Genomic DNA, 22,957 nt, shown 5'->3' on the forward strand with positions numbered 1-22,957 from the left:
TGTCTGTCTGTCTGTCTGTCTGTCTGTCTGTCTGTCTGTCTGTCTGTCTGTCTGTCTGTCTGTCTGTCTGTCTGTCTGTCTGCCTGTCTGTCTGCCTGTCTGTCTGTCTTCTGAAATACGATTTTCTTTCCTTGTTTCCACGTTTTACAATCCTTGAGTAGAGACCGAGAGGTGCCACAGTCCCAGAGTAGAACTCACATTCCCAGAGGAACTCCAAGACCACTAAGATCAACACATCATAGGACAGGATCTCCATTTGGGTTTGGGTTCCTATTAGTCATGCATTTTATGGCCTATGTGGGTGAGAGGGTGCGTATGGTATACGGTTGTTTGTGTGTGTTTGTGTGTGTGTGTGTGTGTGTGTGTGTGTGTGTGTGTGTGGACACTGTGTGGCAGAGTGCGTTACAGGGAGAATATCATCCTTACCAGCGCTGGTGCCCACGCCAGTAGTGAGGTCAGCACCCATGAGGCCAACTGGAGGATGAAGAGAGGGAAGGAGGAGAGGAAGAGAGGAGAGGAGGAAGAGAGGAGAGGAAGAGAGGAGAGGAGGAAGAGAGGAAAGAGGAGGAGGGAGGGGAGGAAGAGAGGAAAGAGGAGGAGGGAGGGGAGGAGGAGGAGGAGGAGGAGGAGGAGGAGGAGGAGGGAGGGGAGGAGGAGGAGGAGGAGGAGGAGAGACAAAACCATTAGGGACAGACCTCCCTCCTTCACACCCACTTCCATCCCTTAATTTTCACTCTTTCATCAGCCAAGTTACTCACTTCAACCACCACACCCCTAATTCTGTCATGGACTGAATGTGTGTGTGTATGTGTGTGTGTGTGTGTGTGCTTGTGTGTGTGTCACATGAAAAACCAGAAGGATAATGGTTTCTACCAAACCCTAACGTTTTCCAAAGCAAATGGACGCTGTGTGAGTGGATATACGGAGAGACACCGTCCAAGAAAAATGACACATTTTTATTTTTAAGTCGTGCTAGGTGGACCAGCAGCAGGAGCCGGGAGCGTGTGCGGTTCGTGTGGATGGCGGCGGGGCCAAAACTCATATTTAGTTTGCCCTGGTGCTCGGTGCGTCCAGGTCTAATGACAGGGTGAGAGTGTGGGCAACAGGCTACTGCCCAGAGGGACAAAATACAGCCTTCGGACAACAATAACAAACCGACAGGCCTCCTGTGCTTATGTCACCGGCAACTCAATACCTAAACATAGAGCCAGACATCACCAGGATCGCCACTGGGGCTAAATCCAGGAGACTGCTGGTGCTGACTTGCTTCAAATGTAATGTATTGAATAACGTGCCTTGCAAGGAAATACTGGGTTGAGGTGAGATATGAAGGGTTGTATGGTGGTTTGGCCTGTGCTTTCTTCTGAATGATCGTGGCTGGCTCTCTATAGAAATGGTGTGCTTTTGTGTGTGTGTGTGTGCGCGCGTGATCGTACCTGTGTTGCCCGCACTGGGGGGTCTGTGTGTGACTCCGGGGGACATGCTGTTCCTCTGTAGGGTGTGGTGAGCCAACGGCAGCAGGTTGTGGTTGCCTAGGGAACCTCCGGGGTGGCTGTAGAGGAGACTGTTCTGGTTGCTAACGGGGATGGACACGGGCATCTCGTAGTTGGAGGGGGGCACGGCCTGCTGTGAGACGGAGAGAGCGAGACAGAGGGAGCGTCCGGTTAAACACGCGGCGCGTCGAAGGTGGCCATGGCTGACGGGACGCCGTGGCGGCGGAGGGGGAGAAGAGGGAAGACGCCAGCGCCAGGAAGGGAGGGAGGGAGGCCAGGCGGCAAGACGGTGAGAGTTCCCCCCCAAAAAAGAGAGCGAAAACACAGCGAGAGGAAGAGGGAGCGGCGGAAGGAAGTGGAAGAGGGCCGGCGCCGCCACGATGTCCTCCTGGCACGGAGGAGGAGGAGGAGCCACAGGAGCGACCGCTCTCTCGGCCGTCCGCGTTCAGAACCAGCACCGCAGGGGGTCCGGAGGGGGGGGGAGACGCAACCGCATTGTGCAACGGTCACTGCGTCTCACAGATCCAACGCCCCTCGCGCTCTCGAAGTGGCGGGGAGGCCGGACAACGGGGGGGAGGGGGGGGGGGGGGTAGGGGAGGCGCCCAGACCGCCCGGCCGGGCCAGACGGAGCCCTGGAGAGCCCCCGCGAGTCCGATCCGTCATGTTTATCATGTCACTCCGCAGCCGAGCTTAACCTTGGGAGTGCCCTGGAAGTGGTCGCTCCTTGCCTGTTAGCTTAAGGAAGTAGAAAATAGCTCCCTTAATTGCAGCCATGTGTCCCCAAGCCGTGGAAGCCCTCGTCAGGGAGACCTTCTGCCCAGGCGAGGGAGGGTATGAGGCCTGGACCGGCCCGCTTCAATTTACTCCCCATCCTAACTTTCCTTTAGCCGGCAAAATATTGTTTCGCCGTACAAAACGGCTTGACGTTCACTGTACTGTATCACAAATGTCCAAGCACTGTCTTTCATCGTTTTGCTGCGACCTTGGGCGGTGGTGGGTCAGCCGGCCGCCACGGCTGCTTGCTTTGATTACTAACTACGCTGCTGTAGCCGGGGTCTACATATCTGATTCCATATTTTGAGGGTTTTCATAATGTCTTCCATCTTGGTGCTCTCGCTCTGTTCCTCCAACCCTCCGAACTCTGCAGTGCTCTGTGGTTGAGTAAGCTCGGGGGGTGGGGGTGGGGGTGTGTGTGAGGGGGGGGGGGGCGGGGGGGGCAGAGCGTGCCTGTGTGCGTCCTTGCGCGCGTGTGTGTGTGGGGGTGTGCCTGTGTGTGTGTACGCACCCCGCCCTCGGTGTGTGGGCCCGCTCTGCAAGCTGTCATTTTCAGTGGTGCCATCCTTCCTGTTTTCACTCAACCCCCCCCTTGCCCCCACCCCCCCCCCCCCACCCCCCAACGCCCCCCTCGTCCCATGCAATCCAGAGGCCCGGTGCTTGGCAGCCGCCCTGACCACACGCTGAACTGCCACTTGTTGTGTGCAGTCACCCCGACCGCTGCTGCTCTCTCCCCCCTCGCCCCCCCCGCCTCCCCCAACCCCCCCCCCACCGGCCTCCGACCACAGCTCCTCCTCCTCCACCACCCTGCTGGAGTCTGTCTGTGGCTACTGTTCCTCTGCGAGTGATCTACTGTGGATTCATCTCCTTCTCCCGGGCAGGCTAACCACTCCAATATGGGCTGGGAAGACGAGAGGACACGGGGCTTCCACCGAGACCGGCAGACGTTTAGCAGTTGTTTGAGGACCGACTCGCTGCCGAGACGTCTGATTGCCCCGTGGAGTTGGCGTCCTCCGTCTCTGTGGCCGCTGACAGAGCTGTTGTCTGCGACGGGGGGGGTGACACGCTCCTCTCAGAACCAGACTGCAGCTCATTAGCCTGATTAATTCAGGGACGGAGGTTGAGGGGACTTAATTGCATGTTTTAATCATTATCTATGTAGTGCGTGAGAAGTAGGCTAATGTGTGTGTATGTGTGTGTGTGTGTGTGTGTGCATGTATGTATTTGTGTGCCTGTGTGTGTGTGTGTGTATGTGTGTGCACGTGTGCGTGTGTGTGTGTGTACAGTATGTGTGTGTGTGTGTGTACAGTATGTATGTGTTTGCGGTTTCCAAGCCTCGGCATGTGTGTGTGTGTGTCATCTCGGGTGACACGGTGCGATGCGTGAGCGCAGGAGACGGGGGAGTACATGCAGACCACACCTCCCCGGGGAGCCAGGCAATGCATCATGGGTAACGGGTTAGCGGCGTGACACCCTCAAGGTTAACGGGTGTAAGGAATAAAGCAGTCAAAAACACCAAGGCCACTGTGGGTTGCGAGTGTCAGATATCGGGAGGTTGACTTGAACAAGAAGAGAATCAATCAGTTCACAGCAGTAAACTAGCGTTAACTAGATGGTGTTTAGTTCACAAAAAAGGCGTGATAAGCCGCCTCCCCCTGACCTGCGTTGCGTTGACGTGCAGTGCGGGGCGTGGCGGTTAGCGGGGTTAGCGTGTCTCTCAGTGCTGGTTAGCTGGCTGAGCCTGAGGCGGCGGCACACCTCGCACGCCCGGTACTTACGGGGATCTTATGAGTTTTGATCATGTGATCGAACTCCTCGTTAATCTGTTTGTATTTCTCCTCAGTGCGGGGTGTGAGCGTGAGAGCGGACTCGAGCTCCGGGCTTTCGCCGCCCTTGTTCTCCTTCTTGTTCAGCGCCTGCCGGGTCGCCGCCAAAACCGAGCCCCAGACGGGCGGGAGGAGGGGCGGGGTGGGGCGACGCGGACGGAGGGGTGGACGGACAGACGGATGGAAGAGGAGGCGGAGAGACAAGAGAGAGAGAGAGAGAGAGAGAGAGAGAGAGAAGAAGGGAAGAGAAGGTGAGAGGAAGGTTGGAGTGGGAGGTACTTACACACAGTCTCTGTCTGCTGATCATCAGATCAATGTCCTCGTTGATTTTCCGGTACTTGTCCTCGGACTCGGGGCTGTGGCCCACGGAGTCGTCGGCGTCCGGGTCGGGGCTGTCGCAGCCGTTTAGGCCCTTCTTCCTCAACGTCTGCGGACAGAGCGGCCGGGACACAACACACAAGACAGTTGAGGGACAGGCGACATGCCAGAGGAGTGGACTATGGGCGGCTTCGGTTTGGAATGGAGCCTGTCTCTGGACTCGACTGACTAATGGGAGAAGGAGTGATCTCCCAGACGACAGTCTAGACCTGAACTCTCGATAGGTCATCAGGTCTGGAGATCAGGTTGAATCTAGGACTCGGGGGGGGGGGCTATCAGGGTCTATCTAGTGTCTAGAGACAGGATCCATTCCGTCGTCGATCATAGCGGTGGTGCTGGTGACATGGACTTGTTTGTCGACAAGCAAACATGTAGCCGAAGACTTCATGGGACACAAGTGATTTAATGACATTCAACGACGAGATGTTAAGTCTTGAGGCTCCTCACTGTATTGAAGCACCATGGCGATGCTAGATTTCATAGACTCGACAGTCATATATCATGGGAATAAAACAGATTTTGTTGTTGACATGAGAGTAGGTCGGTATGACAGAGACAGCTCTGGGACTGGGACAGGTACAGTATCAGGGGTGATAGTGGGCACAGTCAATTTGGCAACTCACTGCTATAAAAAATAATTTAGAATACAGTTCAAAAATACCAGCCCTGGCAGTGAAGTGAACTGCTGTGTGGTAATAGTCTATGTGTGGTAATAGTCTATGTGTGGTAATAGTCTATGTGTGGTAATAGTCTATGTGTGGTAATAATATAACAGTCTGCGTTTGACTGGAGCAGTTTCTCTCCTGGCCACCTGATGGCCACCTGTGACTGCTAGTGTGACCACAGAAGAAAAAGCCCCCCCCTTTCTTTCCCTCTCTCTCTCTCTCTCTCCCTCCCTCCCTCTCTCCCTCCCTCTCTCTCTCTCTCCCTCCCTCTCTCTCTCTCTCCCTCCCTCTCCCTCTCTCTCTCTCTCCCTCCCTCTCTCTCTCTCCCCCGATGGAGAATAGAAGCTGTATTGGGACCACTCTTTACTTATCCCTCTCACAGAGAAGGGGCTGATGTCGGACCACATTGTAACGGGTTTGTATAATATTCATGTGTTTCGTTTTGAATAAACCAGTGGGTGTGTGTCTGAGTCTTTCTCATAATGCGTTGATTCGCTCTGAGAGTGATGCGGGGAAAAAAAGATTTAAAAAAGTACAGTAGCTAGTAGATTAGTTGGAGATCTCTCATCAAACACCCCCCAACGCTCCCTCCCTCCCTCCACTGTCTCTCTCACTCTCTCTCTCTCTCTCCTCCTGCCGCTCTCTCTCCTCCAGAACGCCTGGCTTTAATAAAAGAAGATTAGTCTACAGGAATATCACAGGCCCACTCCAGTCTGTGCAGACGGCGCTTCACACTGCACTCCCCTGCTTTCATCTGTGGCTGCGTATCAAACGAACGTAATTAAATTTACTTTAGCGCAGCCTGTATTTGATGCTAATTGAGTCTGTGTGTGTGTGCGCACGCACGTGTGTGTTTGTGTGTGTGTGTGTGGAGGTGAGTGGGTGTCGGCAACGAGGAGGAGAGCAAGAGAGAGGAGAGTCAGAGAGAGAGAGATGATTAGAAAGAGAGAGAGAGCTGAGATAAGTTGATCTCGCTCTGCCTCATTGTTCTCAGCCGTGTGACTTTCTCCCATTCGCTCGCACTCGCGCTCGCCAGCCTACATTCACAGCCAGCGCTAGAAGTGACTGGGAGAGATCTGCCTGTTTATGAAACAAATAACAATTCCAGTCATTTCTTATGTCAGCAGTACAAAGCCATGTTTGGAGTGTGGTTTTACTGAACTGAGGGCTCCTTGTGTGTGATAGCTGTTTGATGCCTGGGGCGTCTCGTGGTGAGGTAGCTAGCGTGTCAACATTCACTGGCTTCCTCCCTCACAACCCTCTGTCTTGGTCCCCCCTGATATGGAGCTCTGGCGTTCTGAAGTCGAAGAGTCTCTCTCATCTCTGACAGTCTTCAGGAAATCACACCACACAAATCAACAAGACAACGCTGGAGAACTGACTGACATTCGGCAGACCTACTGTTCAAAAATGCGTGGCTCCACCACCAAAGGAGAAGGAGAAGAAAAGAGTTCCAGAGATCTCCGGTACACTGCGCTCACATTTCCTGTCAAAAAGCTTGACATGCAAAACTTTTGGGATCATGTTTTTGCCTGTTGTAATACATCAAACTGACTTCAGCTGAAATGCTGGCCTCTCTTTAGACACAAATCAATATTGTTGACTATATTCATCTCCGGGCCCAGAATTCAGTCCAACCTCTCTGGACTGGCCTCCACTAGGACACAGTGTGTGTGTGTGTGTGTGTGTGTGTGTGTGTGTGGAGAGGGGTGTGTGTGTGTTGGGGGGGTTATATGACTTTGAAGCATGTGGCGAGGGCTTATATTTCCCCTGGCGCTCAGAAGTGGCAGGGCGCGGCGCGGGGTCGCTATGCCACTCATCCCAGACATGCCCACCTGTCGGGGGACATCACACCTGTTGCCAAGCGCTGCCTGCCGTCCGGCCTTTCGCAACCAATCAGGAGGCCAACAGCAGTGGCATGGCCTTAGAAGGCCCGCTCCTCCTCTCTCCGCGCCTCCCTGTCCTTTCTCCCTCTTCGCCCATCTCTCTCTCTTTCTCTCTCTCTCTCTCTCTCTCTCTAGCTCCCTGTCTCTCCGATGTGCTCCCCTGCTCGACGTTCAATCACAACTGCTCCTCCAATCAAGGCTTCCCGTCTCTCATCCAATGACATCATTATCAGGGCAGGAACTTTGAAGCCAAGACTCACAATGATGGAGAGACTCGTGATTATTGAAACTTGAGTTCCAGGCTACTACGACTGAATTTCAAAGGAAGAGAAATATGACATGTTGATGACTAGCGAGAAAATACAGTCTGGGGATATGTGCATATCAAACGTACTTCACTCTCGTCAAGCATGCAAAGTATGCATCAAAGAATCACTTTCATCAAATATTTCAAATTTGTTGACCTACAGAGAAAAGAATATAAATGGAAGAAAAAAAAATAGTTGAAGTGGAAAGATGAAGCCAACAGAAAGCTTATTGCCTATGTTATTGCCTATGCTGACATCTTAATAGCTGCGTGAGATGAAAGCTACTGATCCACAGTCCAAAGCTTTATTGACGAAGGACGATCAATCTAACAAAGGGGGAAATAGACTATCCTGGACGCACTTTGAAGTGTGTGTGTGGGGGGGGGGGGCAAGAGAGTGAGGAAGAGAGAGAGAGGAAAGAGAGAGAACAATGCATAAAAAATGTGATGTGTACGATGTGTACAGGGAAAGAGAGATAGAGAGAGAGGGAACGAGAGGGAGAGGGAGACAGAGAGAGAGAGAGAGAGAGAGAGAGAGGAAAGAGAAAGAACAATGCATAAAAATGTGATGTGTACGGGGAAAGATAGAGAGAGAGAGAGAGCGGGGGGAGAGAGGGGGAAAGATAGATAGAGAGAGAGAGAGAGAGAGAGAGAAAGAGAGAGAAAGAGAGAGTGCGGGGGGAGAGGGAGGGAAGGAGAGAGACTGAGATAGGGAGAGAGAGAGAGAGAGAGAGAGAGTGGTGAGACTGCAAGACTGCTGGCTGGCTCTGTGTCTCTCTCTGTGGCCCCTTTGGAGGCTTGCTCCTAATTACACTCCTTCTTCATGCTGCTCCCTCCTGGCTCGGCCTGTCAGAGGGCCTGTGTGCAGCAGGAGGGGCGTAGACACCGCGTCCTACATACACACACACACACGGCCGTCTCATCTGTACCCTTCAGCCCCGCACCCCACAGCTGGGAGAGGCTGGGACCGCCTGGGCAGGGCCCGGGCTCCGCGTTCAGATAGGTGTTGGTGGGTAGGCTGGGTTGATAGGGGAAAAAAAAAAGTGCCAACTCTACAAAGCAAGAATCCCCTCTTCTGTCGCGAAACGCTGAAAACTGCTTCGACGCGGCATCGGATTCCCATCGGATGAATGGGCACGCGTGCGGTCGCTTTGAGAGACCGCACAGTAGACTTACAATATGTGTATATATATATTATATATATATATATATATATATATATATATATATATATATATATATATATGCGCTTCTGTACAGGTGCTAATTCAGGGCCGATTTTGGAGGGTGTGCTGGAGGGTCTTGGCGAGGGTATTACGGTGTGTATTTCAGGGAGGACGAAGGGGGTCCACCGGGGACAGCTGACGCCCGAGCCCAGACCATACCAGTGTCCGTCTGCCCTGCATTCTGCCACCCTGACCACCCCACCCCCTCCCCTCCTCCTCCTCCCTCTCCTCATTTCACAAGCGCAATCAGAATGCAATGTTGTTTACCAGTCGGGCCCAGCCCTGGCTCAGGTGGGGGCATCTGGGGGTATTTTGGGAGTGTGATCATTCCTCTGACCCCGCCCTGGGCGATGGGATGTTGGCACCGGGGGCCGGGGGGGTTTGGCGTACATCTGATAACGTGTTTACGGCCCGCCGGCGACAGAGCGGCGGCGACGGAGGTTTTTGCGCCGTCCTCGAGACTGACGGGCTTCGGGGAGAGACGGCGGACCCTCGCGTCTCGGGGGGATATGCGTCTGCTGACAGCGCCGCGGCTCGGACAAGAAGACGCTTTAGCTGTCTGGCAAAAAAAAGGCGTCCACTCGTAAAACCCGTTGTTTTTATATGGTCGTGCTCAGCTCGGCACTTGCCCGTGGAAAGAAAGTTGGCTAGACAAGCACATAAAAGGGCTTCAATAACAGGGCCACTTATGGGTAATCATTTTTGCGGTGTGGCGGAAAGAATACACGAGATCGGAGACAAACAGCGTCTTATTGACCTCGCCTCGTGCGCGTCGTGTCTCTGGAGTCGACGCGGCAGATTCCCTCGCGTTTCCACCTGAGCTATCGGGCGCCCGAAGTGGTGGTGGTCCTGGGAGATGGTAGCGGTACACCGCAGGGGGGCGACGCGGCCGTGCCACGGGCCGGGGGGCGGGTGCGGGACCGCGGCTCCCATCGCCGGGGCGCCACACTCGACTGCACCTCGGCAGATTGGACTGGAGCGCTGCGGCCCGGTGTGAATGGCTAGGAGCTGCGCAGGGGGGGAAGCGAGGTCCCTCCCCATTCCAGAGAGCGGGGCTGAGGAGGACACGAGGAGACCACCACTGTGGGACTCACAGCTCCCCGTGCTACTGCACCGTAAGCACATTCATCGGAGGGCTTGTTGGTGGGAGAGATGGGATAATAGAATGTTTCTAGCCGACTCACTCTCTCCCTCTCTCTCTCTCTCTCTCTCCCTCTCTCTCTCTCTCTCTCTCCCTCGAGTGCAGGACATCAGAGGGATCAGCCTGGCTGAGCTTATTGGAAGCAGATGGCAGACCAAAGGCAGGAAGGCCACAGCTTCATGAAGCGTGGTTTGAACATGCCAGGACCATGTCCAGGGGCATGCCCATAGATGACTGTGAGGTGGTGTGTGTGCGTGCGTGTGTGTGTGCGTGCGTGTGTATGTGTGTGCATATGTGTGGGCATGTGCGTCTGCGTGTGTGCACATATTGAGGGTAGGGGTCTTTCGGTCGTCGGCTGTGAATCCCCCAGCGCTGGCTGAGAGGGGGCCGCCCCTGAGCCCTGGCTGAGAGGGGCCCAGCGTTCATCCATGACTATTCAGTGACTTGGCTGCTTTGAAGCCCCTCGCTCCTGCTGTCCTGGTCCACTATAATCTGGAATCAAAGGCCGGTGGTTAGGATCCGTCAGGCCGGAGCAGAGTGGCTGTGTGTTGGCTAATGACGCCGGCTGAGTGAGTAATTACAGCAGCGTGGGGATCACATAGGACCAGCTCAACACACACACACACACACACACAGAGAGAGAGAGAGAGAGGGAGAGAGAGAGAGAGAGAGAGAGAGAGAGAGAGAGAGATGGATGAGATAGAGAGAGAAAGAGAGAGATGGGAGAGAAGGATATAGGGAGAGAGATGTGAGAGAGATAGAAAGAGAGAGATGGGAGAGAAAGAGATAGAGAGAGATGGGAGAGAGAGATAGAGAGAGAGAAGGGGGGGTGTATGTTCATATGTGTTAGGAGGGATGAGCAGTGATGCAGCATGGAAGAGCAAGGACCGAGCCAGTGTACAGCACATGACCAGATGGGCCTGTGTGTTCCCCCATGCGGGTGAGAGAGAGAGACAGACACACACACACACACACACACACACACGTCGGGGTGCACATGTCTGTGTCGTACTGTTAACTTCAGCCACGGCAGCGTCTTCAGACGGAAGAACACTGCGGCCATTCAGAGTGAAACACTTATAATTAGCCAGGCACTACGGTCACACAATGCCAGCTCAGTGCGTCAGGATAAAGAGGGCACTGATACCCGCTGAGCCCTCAGCTCCCTTTGCCCCTCCCTGCCACACACAACACCGTTACATAAAAGCACCACGAAGGGCTAGGCGCTTAGGACACCAATAACGTGTTCTAGCAGTAACGACGGTGCGGGGCCTGTGATTCTTAACAGGGTGGACCCCTCACCCTTTCTTTTGTGCTCTGCCCATCGTCAGTTATCGTCTTTTGTCTCGGTGTCTCTTATCGCGCGGTGCCACAACAGGAAAGGGGGCCCGGGGGGGCCTTGAGTAACAATGACCAGCCGTGTGACCTCTACGCCGTGACCTTGAGTTTCCACACCCTCTTCGCCCGCAGCCACCGCCGCCATGGGGGGGGGGGTTGGGGGCAGAGGCGACGTGGGTTCAGTCAGGGAATGCCAACTGTAAAAATAGATCTTCATTATTCTCCGTTTTCCACAAATAGTTTTAAAGAACAAGGCATCATTTCATCTTAATGACTGGCGTGGATTGTTTTGAGGCTGAGCAGCGCTGTGGAAAAGCCTGCGTTTGGCAGCGTGCTCTCTGAAGTGGCCTGCCTCTACACCAGCCCTGCACCACAGGGACCACATATTGGCAGATTTCTAAAGGTCTATTTTAAAACGCCTTTTGTTGTTGCGAGTACCTCAGACTTCCGCTTATATTGATATTCTGACGATCAAAACGTTACTTATACTTTCTCGTCTGAGGTTCTGCTTTTTCTGGCCAGAGGTTGTCTGATGTGGAACTAAACGCTGAGCTAAGAGCTAGTGTACTCTATCCGCCATTTTGTTTCATGTCTCTCCTACAAACAGGAAGGGAAAGAGCTGAACGTCTTGATAAGACTCAGACAGTGAATGAGAACTCCCTGAGGTGACAGACACAAGCGCCCTGGTCACTCTAACAGTCTGATTGGCTGGTCACTCTAACAGTCTGATTGGCTGGTCACGCTAACAGTCTGATTGGCTGGTCACTCTAACAGTCTGATTGGCTGTGAGAGAGTGAAACCTCGGGTGTGTCACTCCTGCTATGCTGCATTCATGTGGGGTCGGAATAATCGGAAAAATTAGTTCCCAACTGGGAAAATTCACACCAATTCGCCTCCTCAAGTCGGAACAAGTTGGTGAACATTTTGGTACATGACTTGCCTACTTGTGACGTCATAGGCAGGAAGTAGCGGACGAAAGCAGGTTAAATGTTTAGTTGTGGTGGTAATAAACTTTATTTTTGGTTCATATGTAATTTGTAAGGTAAGCCACATGGTATTAGGTTGTAACCGTTAGTTGCTGTCCACGTAGAGTGATCTAGATGAGTTATTCTACAAGTCAGGAAAAGCAATATCTTTGTTCTTCAGGGAATCATTTGCTCTTGATTGTCATGCAAAAACTAGAAACAGCTATCAGCAGGTTAAATGGGTAAATGCATTATCTTCTTTGTAGCATCCATGTTGTTCCCCTATTATGACTTAATAGCTCCTGAACACACAGAAGTCGGTAGAACAAGTTCACAAGTCGGGAAATTGGACCATCCGGGGAGCACATGAATGCAGCAGTCGTGTCAGGGGGTGATTATCTGCCAATTAACTTGTGTGAAAAACACCTGAAGAGTGCCGAAGCCCCTATGGAGGTGAATTCATGCTAGTTTCCTTCCCAGCCGTTTGCTGCAACATGTCATTACCTCCCAGCAGAGCTCTCAGCTGCTGGTTCCACATGTGACAACCTGAGGCTGTTTGACAAAACTAGAGATTGCCTTTGTGAGACCTACAGTATATGAACAACCATATGTGTTTTTTGTCTCTTTTTGTCTCTCTTTAGCATACAGCATATAGGGACTAACAGACAAAGTTTTTTAGTGGTGTTAAGTTTTAAAACTTTCTCAAAGCTCTCTGCCAATTCTATTAGGGAAGATGGAGAGAGAGAGAGAGAGAGAGAGAGAGAGAGGGTGGATGAATCCAAAGCCTGACACTGTACTTGTTTCACTCCTCTCATGAACATATATGCATGCACACACACACACACACCCACACACACGCACGCACGCACGCACGCACGCACACACACACACACACACACACACACACACACCCACACCCACACAGCAACTCTGCTCCTATTCTTCTCCACTCTCCTAGCCAGCCTCGTCAGCCAAGAACTATATTTAGCCCGGCTGCGCACTATTTTTAGACCACTACCGGTTTTTGAGACATTTATTAGGCAAAATAATACCCAAAAAAACAGAGTGGGAGGGAGAGGGGAGGAAGAGGGGGGCGTTGGACATCTGAAACACACTTGCTTCTACGTGGTACGGCGTGAACTTCCTCGCGAACAGATGTTTCCAATTGCGGGGAAGTGTGAGGAAAACAGAGACTGAGGGGGAAAAAACAACAAAAAAACACATGCAAAACTGCTCTGAAACCTCTTCCCTCTGGCCATGGGTCGAAAATACAACAAGCTGTTACTATCTGGAGCTGCGTGTCCGAAATGGAAGGACGGATTGGGAATGGAGGGAGGGAGGGGGGGGGGGGGGGGTTGAGAGCTGACTGGGACAGCACAAAGGAACGCCTCAGATGGTGGAATTCATGACGCCCGACGCTTTGAACACCGCGACGATGTTTCACAACCATGTAATATGTGGCAGGTTTTTTTTTTTCTACCCCCACCCTTAGAGTCTGTTTGTAACTTTGCGCAAAAGGGCCTGTCAGAGCTAGTATCCACGGCTACACTGGGTTTATTTGTACGGGCTGGACACCGGGACTAAAGTTTTAACTGAATCCAGTGATAAGTTATGTGTGTAGCCTGAGGATATGGACTACTGGTCAGAAAGTGTGTCTTCCTTAGTGATAATGCGAACCTAAACCTGACGATTACTGCTGGTCATCAAGCCACTGCTGCAGTATACCTCGCTACTTGGGGGGCGGGGCTTGTTCAAGATGCGCCACGGCAGGTATTAAAGGTGGAGCTGTCGTCGGGAGCCTTTGTTGGCTCCCATCCCCATGCCGTTTGTTTATGTCACAAGGTTAATTTACTGAGCCTGTCAAAGCGGCTTCGGACCTCAATCCTGGACTCTGCTGGAGAACCGAGCGTGTCTGATTTCTCCCGTCGGCGGTAAACACTGAGGTGCTGTGATCACCGCGCCCTCCACGCCTCGCACACGCCTGTCACACGCCCCTCAGGACGCCAGCGTCAAATCACCCCAGACAAGTGTAAGACTGCCGCACCACTTCCTTATTGCTCCTGGACCCCAACGAGGGTAGGAACGGGCCAGGTCAATTAGAGGGCGGGCTTTGAAACCGGAGGGGTTTTACAGCGAGGGTCTCTGTGTGTCTGAAGAGGCGGTCATTCAAGCAGCCATCCGCAGAGAAAACTCCTCAAGGCTAATGTTCTCCACGCTGTTTAGAATCCAAACAAGCGCATAGAATAGAGCGCATGCTGGAAAATATTTTCTCAGGAGCCGGAGCTACAGCAACACACTGGCGCTTCTGAGAGCGCCGTCACATGTTCTGCTGACGTGCACGGAAACGATGGGAGTGGAGAGAGAGAAAAAAAATACATCTTTAATTAAGTCGCGAGGAAAAAATTTGGAGGCAAATTAAACTGAAATGAAGCCAATTAATTAATCTCCCTAGTATTCATATATGGGAAACAAACGGTATTTTGCCAAATAAACGTTGTACAAGCCTTGCAATGAATCGGTGTGGATGTCAGAACATTACTTGCTATCTCTCTCGCGTGCTCTGGCTCCCTCGCTCATTTGCACTCCCTCCCTCCCTCTCTCCCTCCCTCCCTCCCTCCCTCCCTCCCTCCCTCCCTCCCTCCCTCCCTCTCTCTCTCCCTCCCCCTCTCTCTCCCTCCCTCCTGTCGCTGAGCCGAAGTCACACCTGCGCCGCTCCTCACACGTCCCGACACACGGGTGAAACATACGCGGGGTGAGACATCGTGAGGGAGCTCTCCTGAATCTCATTAGCCAAGCAGGTAGTCATTAACAGAATGACCTTTGGAAATAATTACCATCCTGCCTCCCTCCCTCCTCTCTCCACCCTCCTTCCTTCTCTCCCTCCTCTCATCCATCCCTGTATGCCCCCTCCCCCTCTCATTCGGATGTTCCTGCTAGGTCAGGGGGGAGAGAGAGAGAGAGAGAGAGAGAGAGAGAGAGAGAAGGAGAAAGAGAGGCTCTACTGTCTGGGCCCCCCTGAGGCTGTTTAAGATTACAGGCTGAGATGAACTCTCAGATTAGGTTAATCTGGGGGAAATGGGATTGGCCATTGCCGTCCCCTCACGGTTCGAGAGGGCGTGCTGTGCGTCCATGCGCCACCCCATGTGAGGCTGCGGCCATTGGTGTGGGAACGTGGCGAGCTAAGCCGGGGCTGAGGTCATTGTGATGGCAGCATCACCGCGGGGGGGGTGGGGGCGGAGCCTATCGTCACGCCCGCGCACCACCTGAACTCTCATCATCCCCCTCCCACCCACCCCCGCCAGCCTGAGGGTTGCTGGGTAAACTCGCTCACAAGTACGACCCCTCCAGCTGTATCACAAACGTGGATTCTTTGTTTCCCAGAGGAAAAATAAACACATTGTGGAAGGAGGGATTTGGCATTTGGCTGCGCCGATGGATTCAGCCTGTTCTCTCCCAAAGAGCGCCAGTCGCTCTGGCTTTGTCTTGGCCACATCCACAATCAGGGAAGGAGAGGGTCTTTTATGTGCACATGCAATTAACAATCTCCATACTGCCGTCATAAATCTCCAACGAGAGCTCAAAGAGATTCCTCCTGAGGAGGACCAAAAAAATGGAGAGGATAGATCCATTCTCCTGTCATTTCCCAACAAAGCTTCCCATTTCTCCGGTGTCCAGGAAGACGGCTCGGCAGAGAGAGAGAGAGAGAGAGAGAGAGAGAGAGTATAGGAAATCTATCTGCCTGTAGGAGCGTTTCATCTGAAGCCAACCTCTAACTGTACTGTGGGGCTGCCAAGACGACAGGGGGGCTCTCTCAGACCCCGTTCCACCACAAACTCCGCTAGATGTTTCAATCAAGCGATGTGAGCTTCAGTAACGAGCTATTGTTTAACGAATGAGCTCGGATTCAGTTCACCTTCCCACCTTTTTCTCTGGTGGCTGATACTGCCACGGCGAATAACACTAATGAGAATCTAAACGAATAGTTTATTGGAACAGGCATGGGGACATGCTTCAATGGATATGACCAGCATTCAAGGCAGAACAAAACAGATGGACGTCTCTTCGTTCCTTTTTATCACCTATTACCTATTCATCTCGGGGCCGCGGTGTCCCCTACGCGCTAATTAGTTACACAGTGATTTCTTTTAGATAACTAACGATGCTGGGTTTTTGACTGTGTAATTGCAGTATTGTTTTCTTGTCGCAGGCAAACATTGGTTTCTTGGTCTCTCTTGGTTTCACAGATATTTGTGGAAGTGCCATACTCGGCCGAGACAGTTTTTACAAGTGAGTCATCTGGCCCTTCTCGTCATCCTCCCTCTCTCTCTCTCTCTCTCTCTCTCTCTCTCTCTCTCTCTCATGACCAGCACCGAATGAATAGAAAAAAGAACATAAGGAAGGAAGAGTGGAGAGGAAGAGAGGCCGAGCGAGACTGAGAGTGTAGAGGGCCCTCGGGCCCCTTGTAAACACGCTGTAGCTGGAGAGGTTGTGCAGCCCTCTCAGTGCCACTCTCTCAACAACGCTAATTATCAACCAAAGACATGCTAATTACACCGAGCTTTATTGCTAATGTTGCAGGCCTCTCTGCCAGCCGCCCACACGCTGCGCCCGGCTCCCCTAGCTCTGCCTCTCCTCCACCCACTACACCTCCAGGCACAGCAGCCTACTGGAGAACACTTTGAGAGAGAGAGAGAGAGAGAGAGAGAGAGAGAGATGTGTGTGTGTGTGTGTGTGTGTGTGTGTGTGTGTGTGTGCGTGCGTGCGTGCGTGCATATCTGACGAGATAGCGATCCGTCATGCGCCAAACATATCGGATATCATATTGAATGTCTGTTTCTTGCTCTCCAGTGAGAGTGGGATATCTGTGGCCTTTGGCTCTGCCCCCTCCCTGACCTCCTGTTCCTGTCCTCATCATACCCATCCTGCCATCACAACAGGAAGTCTGCTTTTGCCTCCCCCAAACCCCCCCCCCCGTGCTCGGCCGCCCTCCCACGCCCCTCGCCCGTGACGTAGCCTAGCAGCGGCACACGAGACTCCGCGGGTCTGACCCCCCCACCCCCCCCGGCCTTCCCCAGCCCTCGCCGCCGCTTCCCACATTAAACGTGCTAGCGCCGGCGCTGTGGCCAATCCTGTTAGCGCGCCGCGGCTAAGGCTAAGGCCTCTTCAGATGGATTCCTCCCGCTGCGCATCGCTCCGAGGGAGCAGGAACCCACGTCGGCTCCGGGATCACAGCGCTAGCACTCACCCGCTACGCTCTTTAGCACGCCTGTTTACACGCCAGAGCCTTCCACACTTACAGAGAGAGAGAACACGCTAGAGCCTTCCACACTTACTGAGAGATAGGGAGAAAGAGAGAGAGAGAGAGAGAGAGAGAGAGAGAGAGGGAGAGAGAGAGAGATGAGCTTCAAAGCCCGAGGTCTGGTCACGGGCGCTAGCTGAAACATGTGACAACTCTCTTCATGCTCTCTTCATGCCTGGGGAATGCGCTGACTGAAGTGGCTGACGGTCTTATTCATGTTAGTGTACAGGCTACTGCGTACAGTCTGTTATGGGCTAAATTGAGTATGCAAATGAAATAATGAAAATATGCATATATATGCTTATTATGCTGCTAACATGGTACGGTAATTCACATGGGTATTTCAGCAAGGATTCAAAAGAGAGACTACAGGGATATACCCCACAATACACATAATACATGTAAATAGTCCCCACAATAGTACAACTGAATCCAGATGAAACATGCCTGACAGAAACTCAAGAGTGGTGAGGTCTATTTGTCTTATTTGTGTTTTATAATATGTTCCTGCTCCCTCTGATGTATGAAGTCTGGTCTCCATCATAATTTCTTCTTATGCTGATCGCTTTTGATTATGAAACACTTAATAAATGTTATTACATTCTTGGTTGAACACTTCAAATGGAAATGGAATGCATGCAACAACAACAACAACAACAACAAAGGCATGCATTACTCGGTATGGTCAAGAGCTTGTTTTGGTGTTAGAGTGATGCACACGACCTCAATAAAATTCTACCCATCATGCACTCCTCTCTCAAAACAAAATGCCCCGCTGTTTCTCTATCTACTGTACAGTACCATCTGTGACATGTTAAGATGGGACTCTCATGTGTGTGTGTTTATTTGCGTGTGTTTGTATGTGTGTGTGTGTGTGTGTGTGTGTGTGTGTGTGATGGAGAGAAGACTACCGGGTCTGGCATATCGCCCAACAGGCTGACGTCGGGGCTTAGGGATCTTGAGGATAAGCGCGGGTCGTCTAGTTGCCAGGTGGGCGGGTGACCCGACACCGCCATGTGACGTCGCCGTCAGCCTGGGCGTGAGCTGGGCTTAGGCCACGAGGGTCCATGGCAACCCGGGACAACCTGTCCCGCTAAGGGTCACAACGATCCCAGAGAGAGCCACAGGTTCAGGTGAGCTCACAGCCGATAGGTGGAGGGAGTCACTAGCTAGACATCTTGAGCTGAGAGGCCAGATCAGCTACTGTGGGGAGGCTGGCCTCTTTCTCAGAGCTCAGAGGCCAGAAACCACACATATGGGGACTAACTGTATCTATTGTACATCTTCTCAAAACCGACATAACCTCAAGAGCCACTGATTTGCTCGCTGAGGAAATGTTAAGTAAGACAATGCCTGCCTGCAAGCGTGCATTTGTGTGTGTGTGTGTGTGTGTGTGTGTGTGTGTGTGTGTGTGTGTGTGTGTGTGTGTGTGTGAGCGCGCGGTGGCCCGCCGCCAACCACTGACCTCCACGATGTCGGAGTTGGTGCGGCTCTCGTGCGGCTCGTTGTACTCGGTGTACTTCAGCAGCACCTTGTCCATGTCGGTGCTGGCGTACTGGAACAGCTTGTTGGTGCTGTTGAAGATGATCAGGGCGATCTCGCAGTCGCACAGCACGCTCAGCTCGTACGCCTTCTTCATCAGGCCAAACTTCCGCTTTGTAAAAGTCACCTGGAGAGACGGAGGGGACGAGAGAGAGAGAGAGAGAGAGAAGAGGGGAGGGGAGAGAGGACGGGAGAAGAGAAGAGAGGGGACAGGGTTAAATGGGGTGAACGCGTGTGTTTTGGTAGTTCAGCGTGCTTCCCTTGTTTGGGTACGCGTCTCCCACACCTGACTGCTGAGCGGCCAAGCCAGTGTCAACATCTACCTGGATTTTCCCACATGGAATCCTTAGTTCATTACAGAAATCAAACCGGCACCCCCCGACTCTGTGTTTTCCTCCATGATAAATGAAGTCAGAGGAATCTGGCGCAATCAGACGTTTTCCACTCATAAATCAAGAGGCTGAGGCTGCATGAAGGAATTTCTCCAAAGTCAGGTCTGCTCTCGACACACACGCACGCACACACACACACACACACACACACACACACACACACACACACACACACACACACACACACACACACACACACACACCTTCTACTGAAAGGTCACTGGAGCAGTCCATCTATTCTCCCATGAGAGAGTGAGAGAAGAAAGAAAGATGATATGAATTTTAGGAACTGAGAGTGATCTGCCTTGAAGAGATAACGGTAGAGGCGCTCACTCAGCTCTACTCAATCACGGAACACCAAAGATCATCTGAGAACATGTCACTTTTAATTGACTCTGCATATGATCACTTCTAAAGCTTCTCTCATACAGATACACACAGCAGTGCAAAGATACACACACACACACACACACACACACACACAAACAGAAACACAATTTCTGGCTGTAATGAAATGCTAAGACACCGGGGTGGTGTAGGTACATTCTCATATACCTGTTGTGTATCTGTTCCACTAACACTGGTGAAAACAAACGCAGAGGCACGTGGGGGTTAGCTAGCTCACGGAGCTCTGGCCTCAGGTATGGGTCCTCAGGCAGTAAGACGTCTTTCATCTGACATTTACCACAGAGACATTTCATACAATACGTGGGCATTGTCTTTGTGTGTGAACGTGTGCTTGGGGTCTTGCATTGTGAACGATAACACTGAGACACAAAAGATACAGCATACTCCACAGCAAAGTGAAAGTAAGTTCATTCTTGGCAGCTGAACAAAGGTAACACTTCTCTCTCTCTCTCTCTCTCTCTCTCTCGCTCTCTCTCTCTCTACTTTCAACTGCCTCGAGCAGTAAGCAGTGGAGTCAAGACGAGTCTGCGGAACAGCGCTAGTTGCTAACGATCGAGACCTGTTGATTAACTGAAACGTTTGTCAGTCTTTTCTCTCCCGACACCTTAACGTGAGCCAAAAACACAAGTAACAACCAACTGCACAACAGCCAACTGCACATGCCCCAGAAACGAACGAGCAGGAGTGAACTCGAACCAGACTGCTAGACTTCGTCAAAAGTTCCTCGAAGAAAACTTTCTATCATCAGCTTGATCATCAATGCTCTTCGGGCTGAATCAATGTACTGTGCCCGGGACCAGGGAGAGAGACTGTCAATGCAGGTCTCTCCTAGCGTGTCCTTCATCATCTCATTGAGCTGCAGCTGCTGCATAGTGGAGCTGGGAGGACTGGTGAAAGAGGAGACGGCGATGGACGGATATTGATACACAGTTTTGCATTTCCGGAACTGATATCTGTCCAGGGCCGCGCCACAGAAATCCAATATGAAACTCTCTGGGAGGGTTTCAGCACCGGTGTTCCAGGCAAACCTCGGGTGACCTGCTGCCCCTGTCCCAACCCCCCCCCCCCCCCTCCCTCCTCCTCTGGAGTTTGTCAGTGATGTCACTACGCCACTGACGGCGCCGTATCGGATAGCGGCAAGGGCCCATCGCGACAAAACAGGGGGCTGAAACGGGAGCGCGGACACTCTTCCGGCGACTCCCACAATGCCGTGCGTTACAGGTTCTGGGATTGGGCGCGACTCCCGTGAATCACCGCGGAGGGGGAGAGGCTCCCCAGGGCTCTAAATACCAGGGTGACATTTACACAGTCACACGGAAAACGCTGGAAAACAAGCCCTATTCAAACACAAAGACCAAAGGCAGGTATGACAGGATGATTAATTGTCATATCCAGCCCACTCAGAACGCTACAAAGGCATAAACAGCTAAGGAGGCCCGGACTATAGCAGCCTCCAGCTCCATGACTGACATGAACGGCTGCGCGGCAGGGTCAGCCCAAGCTATTCTGGGACCAGTCAGAAGACGCACTGTCTTCCTGAAGAGTTAGCGCGCAAAGTCTGGCGGGAAGTTCTGTTGCCCCGGGGGAGGGGGGGTGGGGGGGGCATTAGGGGGGCAGACATGGGGGGCCAGAAGCTCGGCAAGCCGCAGGCTGCGAGCTGGCGTCATCTCCACTCCCTTCATTCGTCCGTTAAATATTGAAGGAGGTGACACGTGGCGCACGTGGCCCTGTCTGTCCCCGGGGGTGTGGCGAGATGGGGTCCCAGAGGGCAGAGGCCCACTGGCGCTCCTCTGAACCCACTGGACCATGTGAAACAAAGACGGAGACATTTTCATTCCGAGTAGGGAGCAGTTCACCCATTTGCACTCAATTCACACATGAAACGACAAAAACGCGGAGACGTGACTAACTTCTTCAACTGACCAAAAGCAACAATGACACCCGCAGGAATAACACGCCAACCACACCCCACGCGCTTCACACCCTGAGCACCTCAGAAATCACATGCACTTACATCTTTTAAGAGAAGGACATTGAGAGAATGAGTAGCCGAAAAAACACATATTTTGTGTTTTTGCACATATATAATTAACTAGGCTATAACTATGCAAACCATGGGGTATAACCATGGGTATAAACATGCACACCATAGCAACAGAGCCAAAACCTCCGTCCGAGGAACAGTTTGTCAGAAGGTAACGCCACGCCATGACCCAATGACCTCACACGTGAGTTACCTCTCTTCAGCCCTAATCCTTACCCTACTACAAAACAGGATTACAGGGTTAGCGCAATAACTCAAGCCTGGTTTATCCATATCACAAAGGTGGATGAGTTTTCACCGTGCTATATCACCATGGAAATGTATGCTGCTGAGCTAACCTGCTCCGGGGCAGGTTAAGGTCCAGATTACGGATCAAAACATATGAAGTCACTGCACGCTGACTGGTCAGTTTCCTTGGAAAATGGCACTGGGTGTTAAGATCATATATGGAACTTCAGTGTGCGAATTAAAAAAAAAAGCTCAGTGCGCAAATAGTGAGAGGGTCTTTTACAGACCGACAAACCCCTCTTGGGCTTTTTCTGATATCATATGAAAGGTTGCGGAATGGCTTTGTCAGCTGATAGCCTATTTTGCCTGAACTTGTGTTTACAGCCCTGCAGAAGCTGTGCACTTGTGTTTTATTGGCTACAGTTTCATGTAGGCTCTGTTATGGGTGATCCGGACAATCAAGTAGCCTACATTTTGTATTTTATTTTCAAGTAGCCTAGTGTGATTTAGTAGCCTATTAGACTAGCTTCCCGTTCTTAGGAACAAAAGTAGCCAACATTTTAGTTTAGTTGTTATAGCACCCATGACAATAAATGTCATATCCTACTAAAATAGACTACCTTCCTTTCCTTGCCCACTTCTCCACCTTGAGCTTCACTTTTTCCATCTTAATATTTTGTATCTTCATATTGAGTTCTAAACCCATCTTGTATAGAGACATCACATCTGCCTGCTCCAACTTGAAACTAATCCAATAAATTATAGCCTACTTGCTTTATTTAAGCGTCCCTTGCTCACAGGGTTGCAGCTGAATAGGCTACAATTGCTTTACACGGCATATGGCCCAATCATAGAGATAGCCTACACGTGTTCATGAGGATATTGATAAAACACATTCACACCATTGGTAATATTTTGTCAACTTTCCTTCCTGCCTTTGACAGTAGCGACTGTGTAGCGCCTGGATAATATTGTTCATATTTCTATAATATTGCTCCTCTTGTGTAAAATGCGGTGGACGGAGCTTGGAGCATGGCTGCGTCCA

General features: G+C 51.8%; 1 protein-coding gene across 11 annotated transcripts in view; it reads right to left on the reverse strand.

The window, feature by feature from the left end:
* The window catches only part of mef2cb (myocyte enhancer factor 2cb), a gene marked incomplete at both ends in the record, with an annotated part of 37,495 nt that overhangs the window by 8,760 nt on the left and 5,778 nt on the right, over positions 1-22,957 (reverse strand). For 4 of the 11 annotated variants that reach the window (XM_084457292.1, XM_084457288.1, XM_084457293.1 and 1 more), the window contains 4 exons: positions 427-474; positions 1,437-1,623; positions 4,377-4,520; positions 18,764-18,967. In XM_084457292.1, coding sequence (XP_084313418.1) covers positions 427-474; positions 1,437-1,623; positions 4,377-4,520; positions 18,764-18,967 — 583 coding nt within the window. Of the gene's footprint in view, positions 1-426; positions 475-1,436; positions 1,624-4,045; positions 4,184-4,376; positions 4,521-18,763; positions 18,968-22,957 lie in introns of all 11 variants that reach the window. The other 7 variants (XM_084457295.1, XM_084457287.1, XM_084457286.1 and 4 more) reach the window with 3 other exon arrangements.

The sequence above is a fragment of the Borostomias antarcticus genome (assembly GCF_949987555.1).
Source record: "Borostomias antarcticus genome assembly, chromosome: 23".
Taxonomy (NCBI): domain Eukaryota; kingdom Metazoa; phylum Chordata; class Actinopteri; order Stomiiformes; family Stomiidae; genus Borostomias; species Borostomias antarcticus.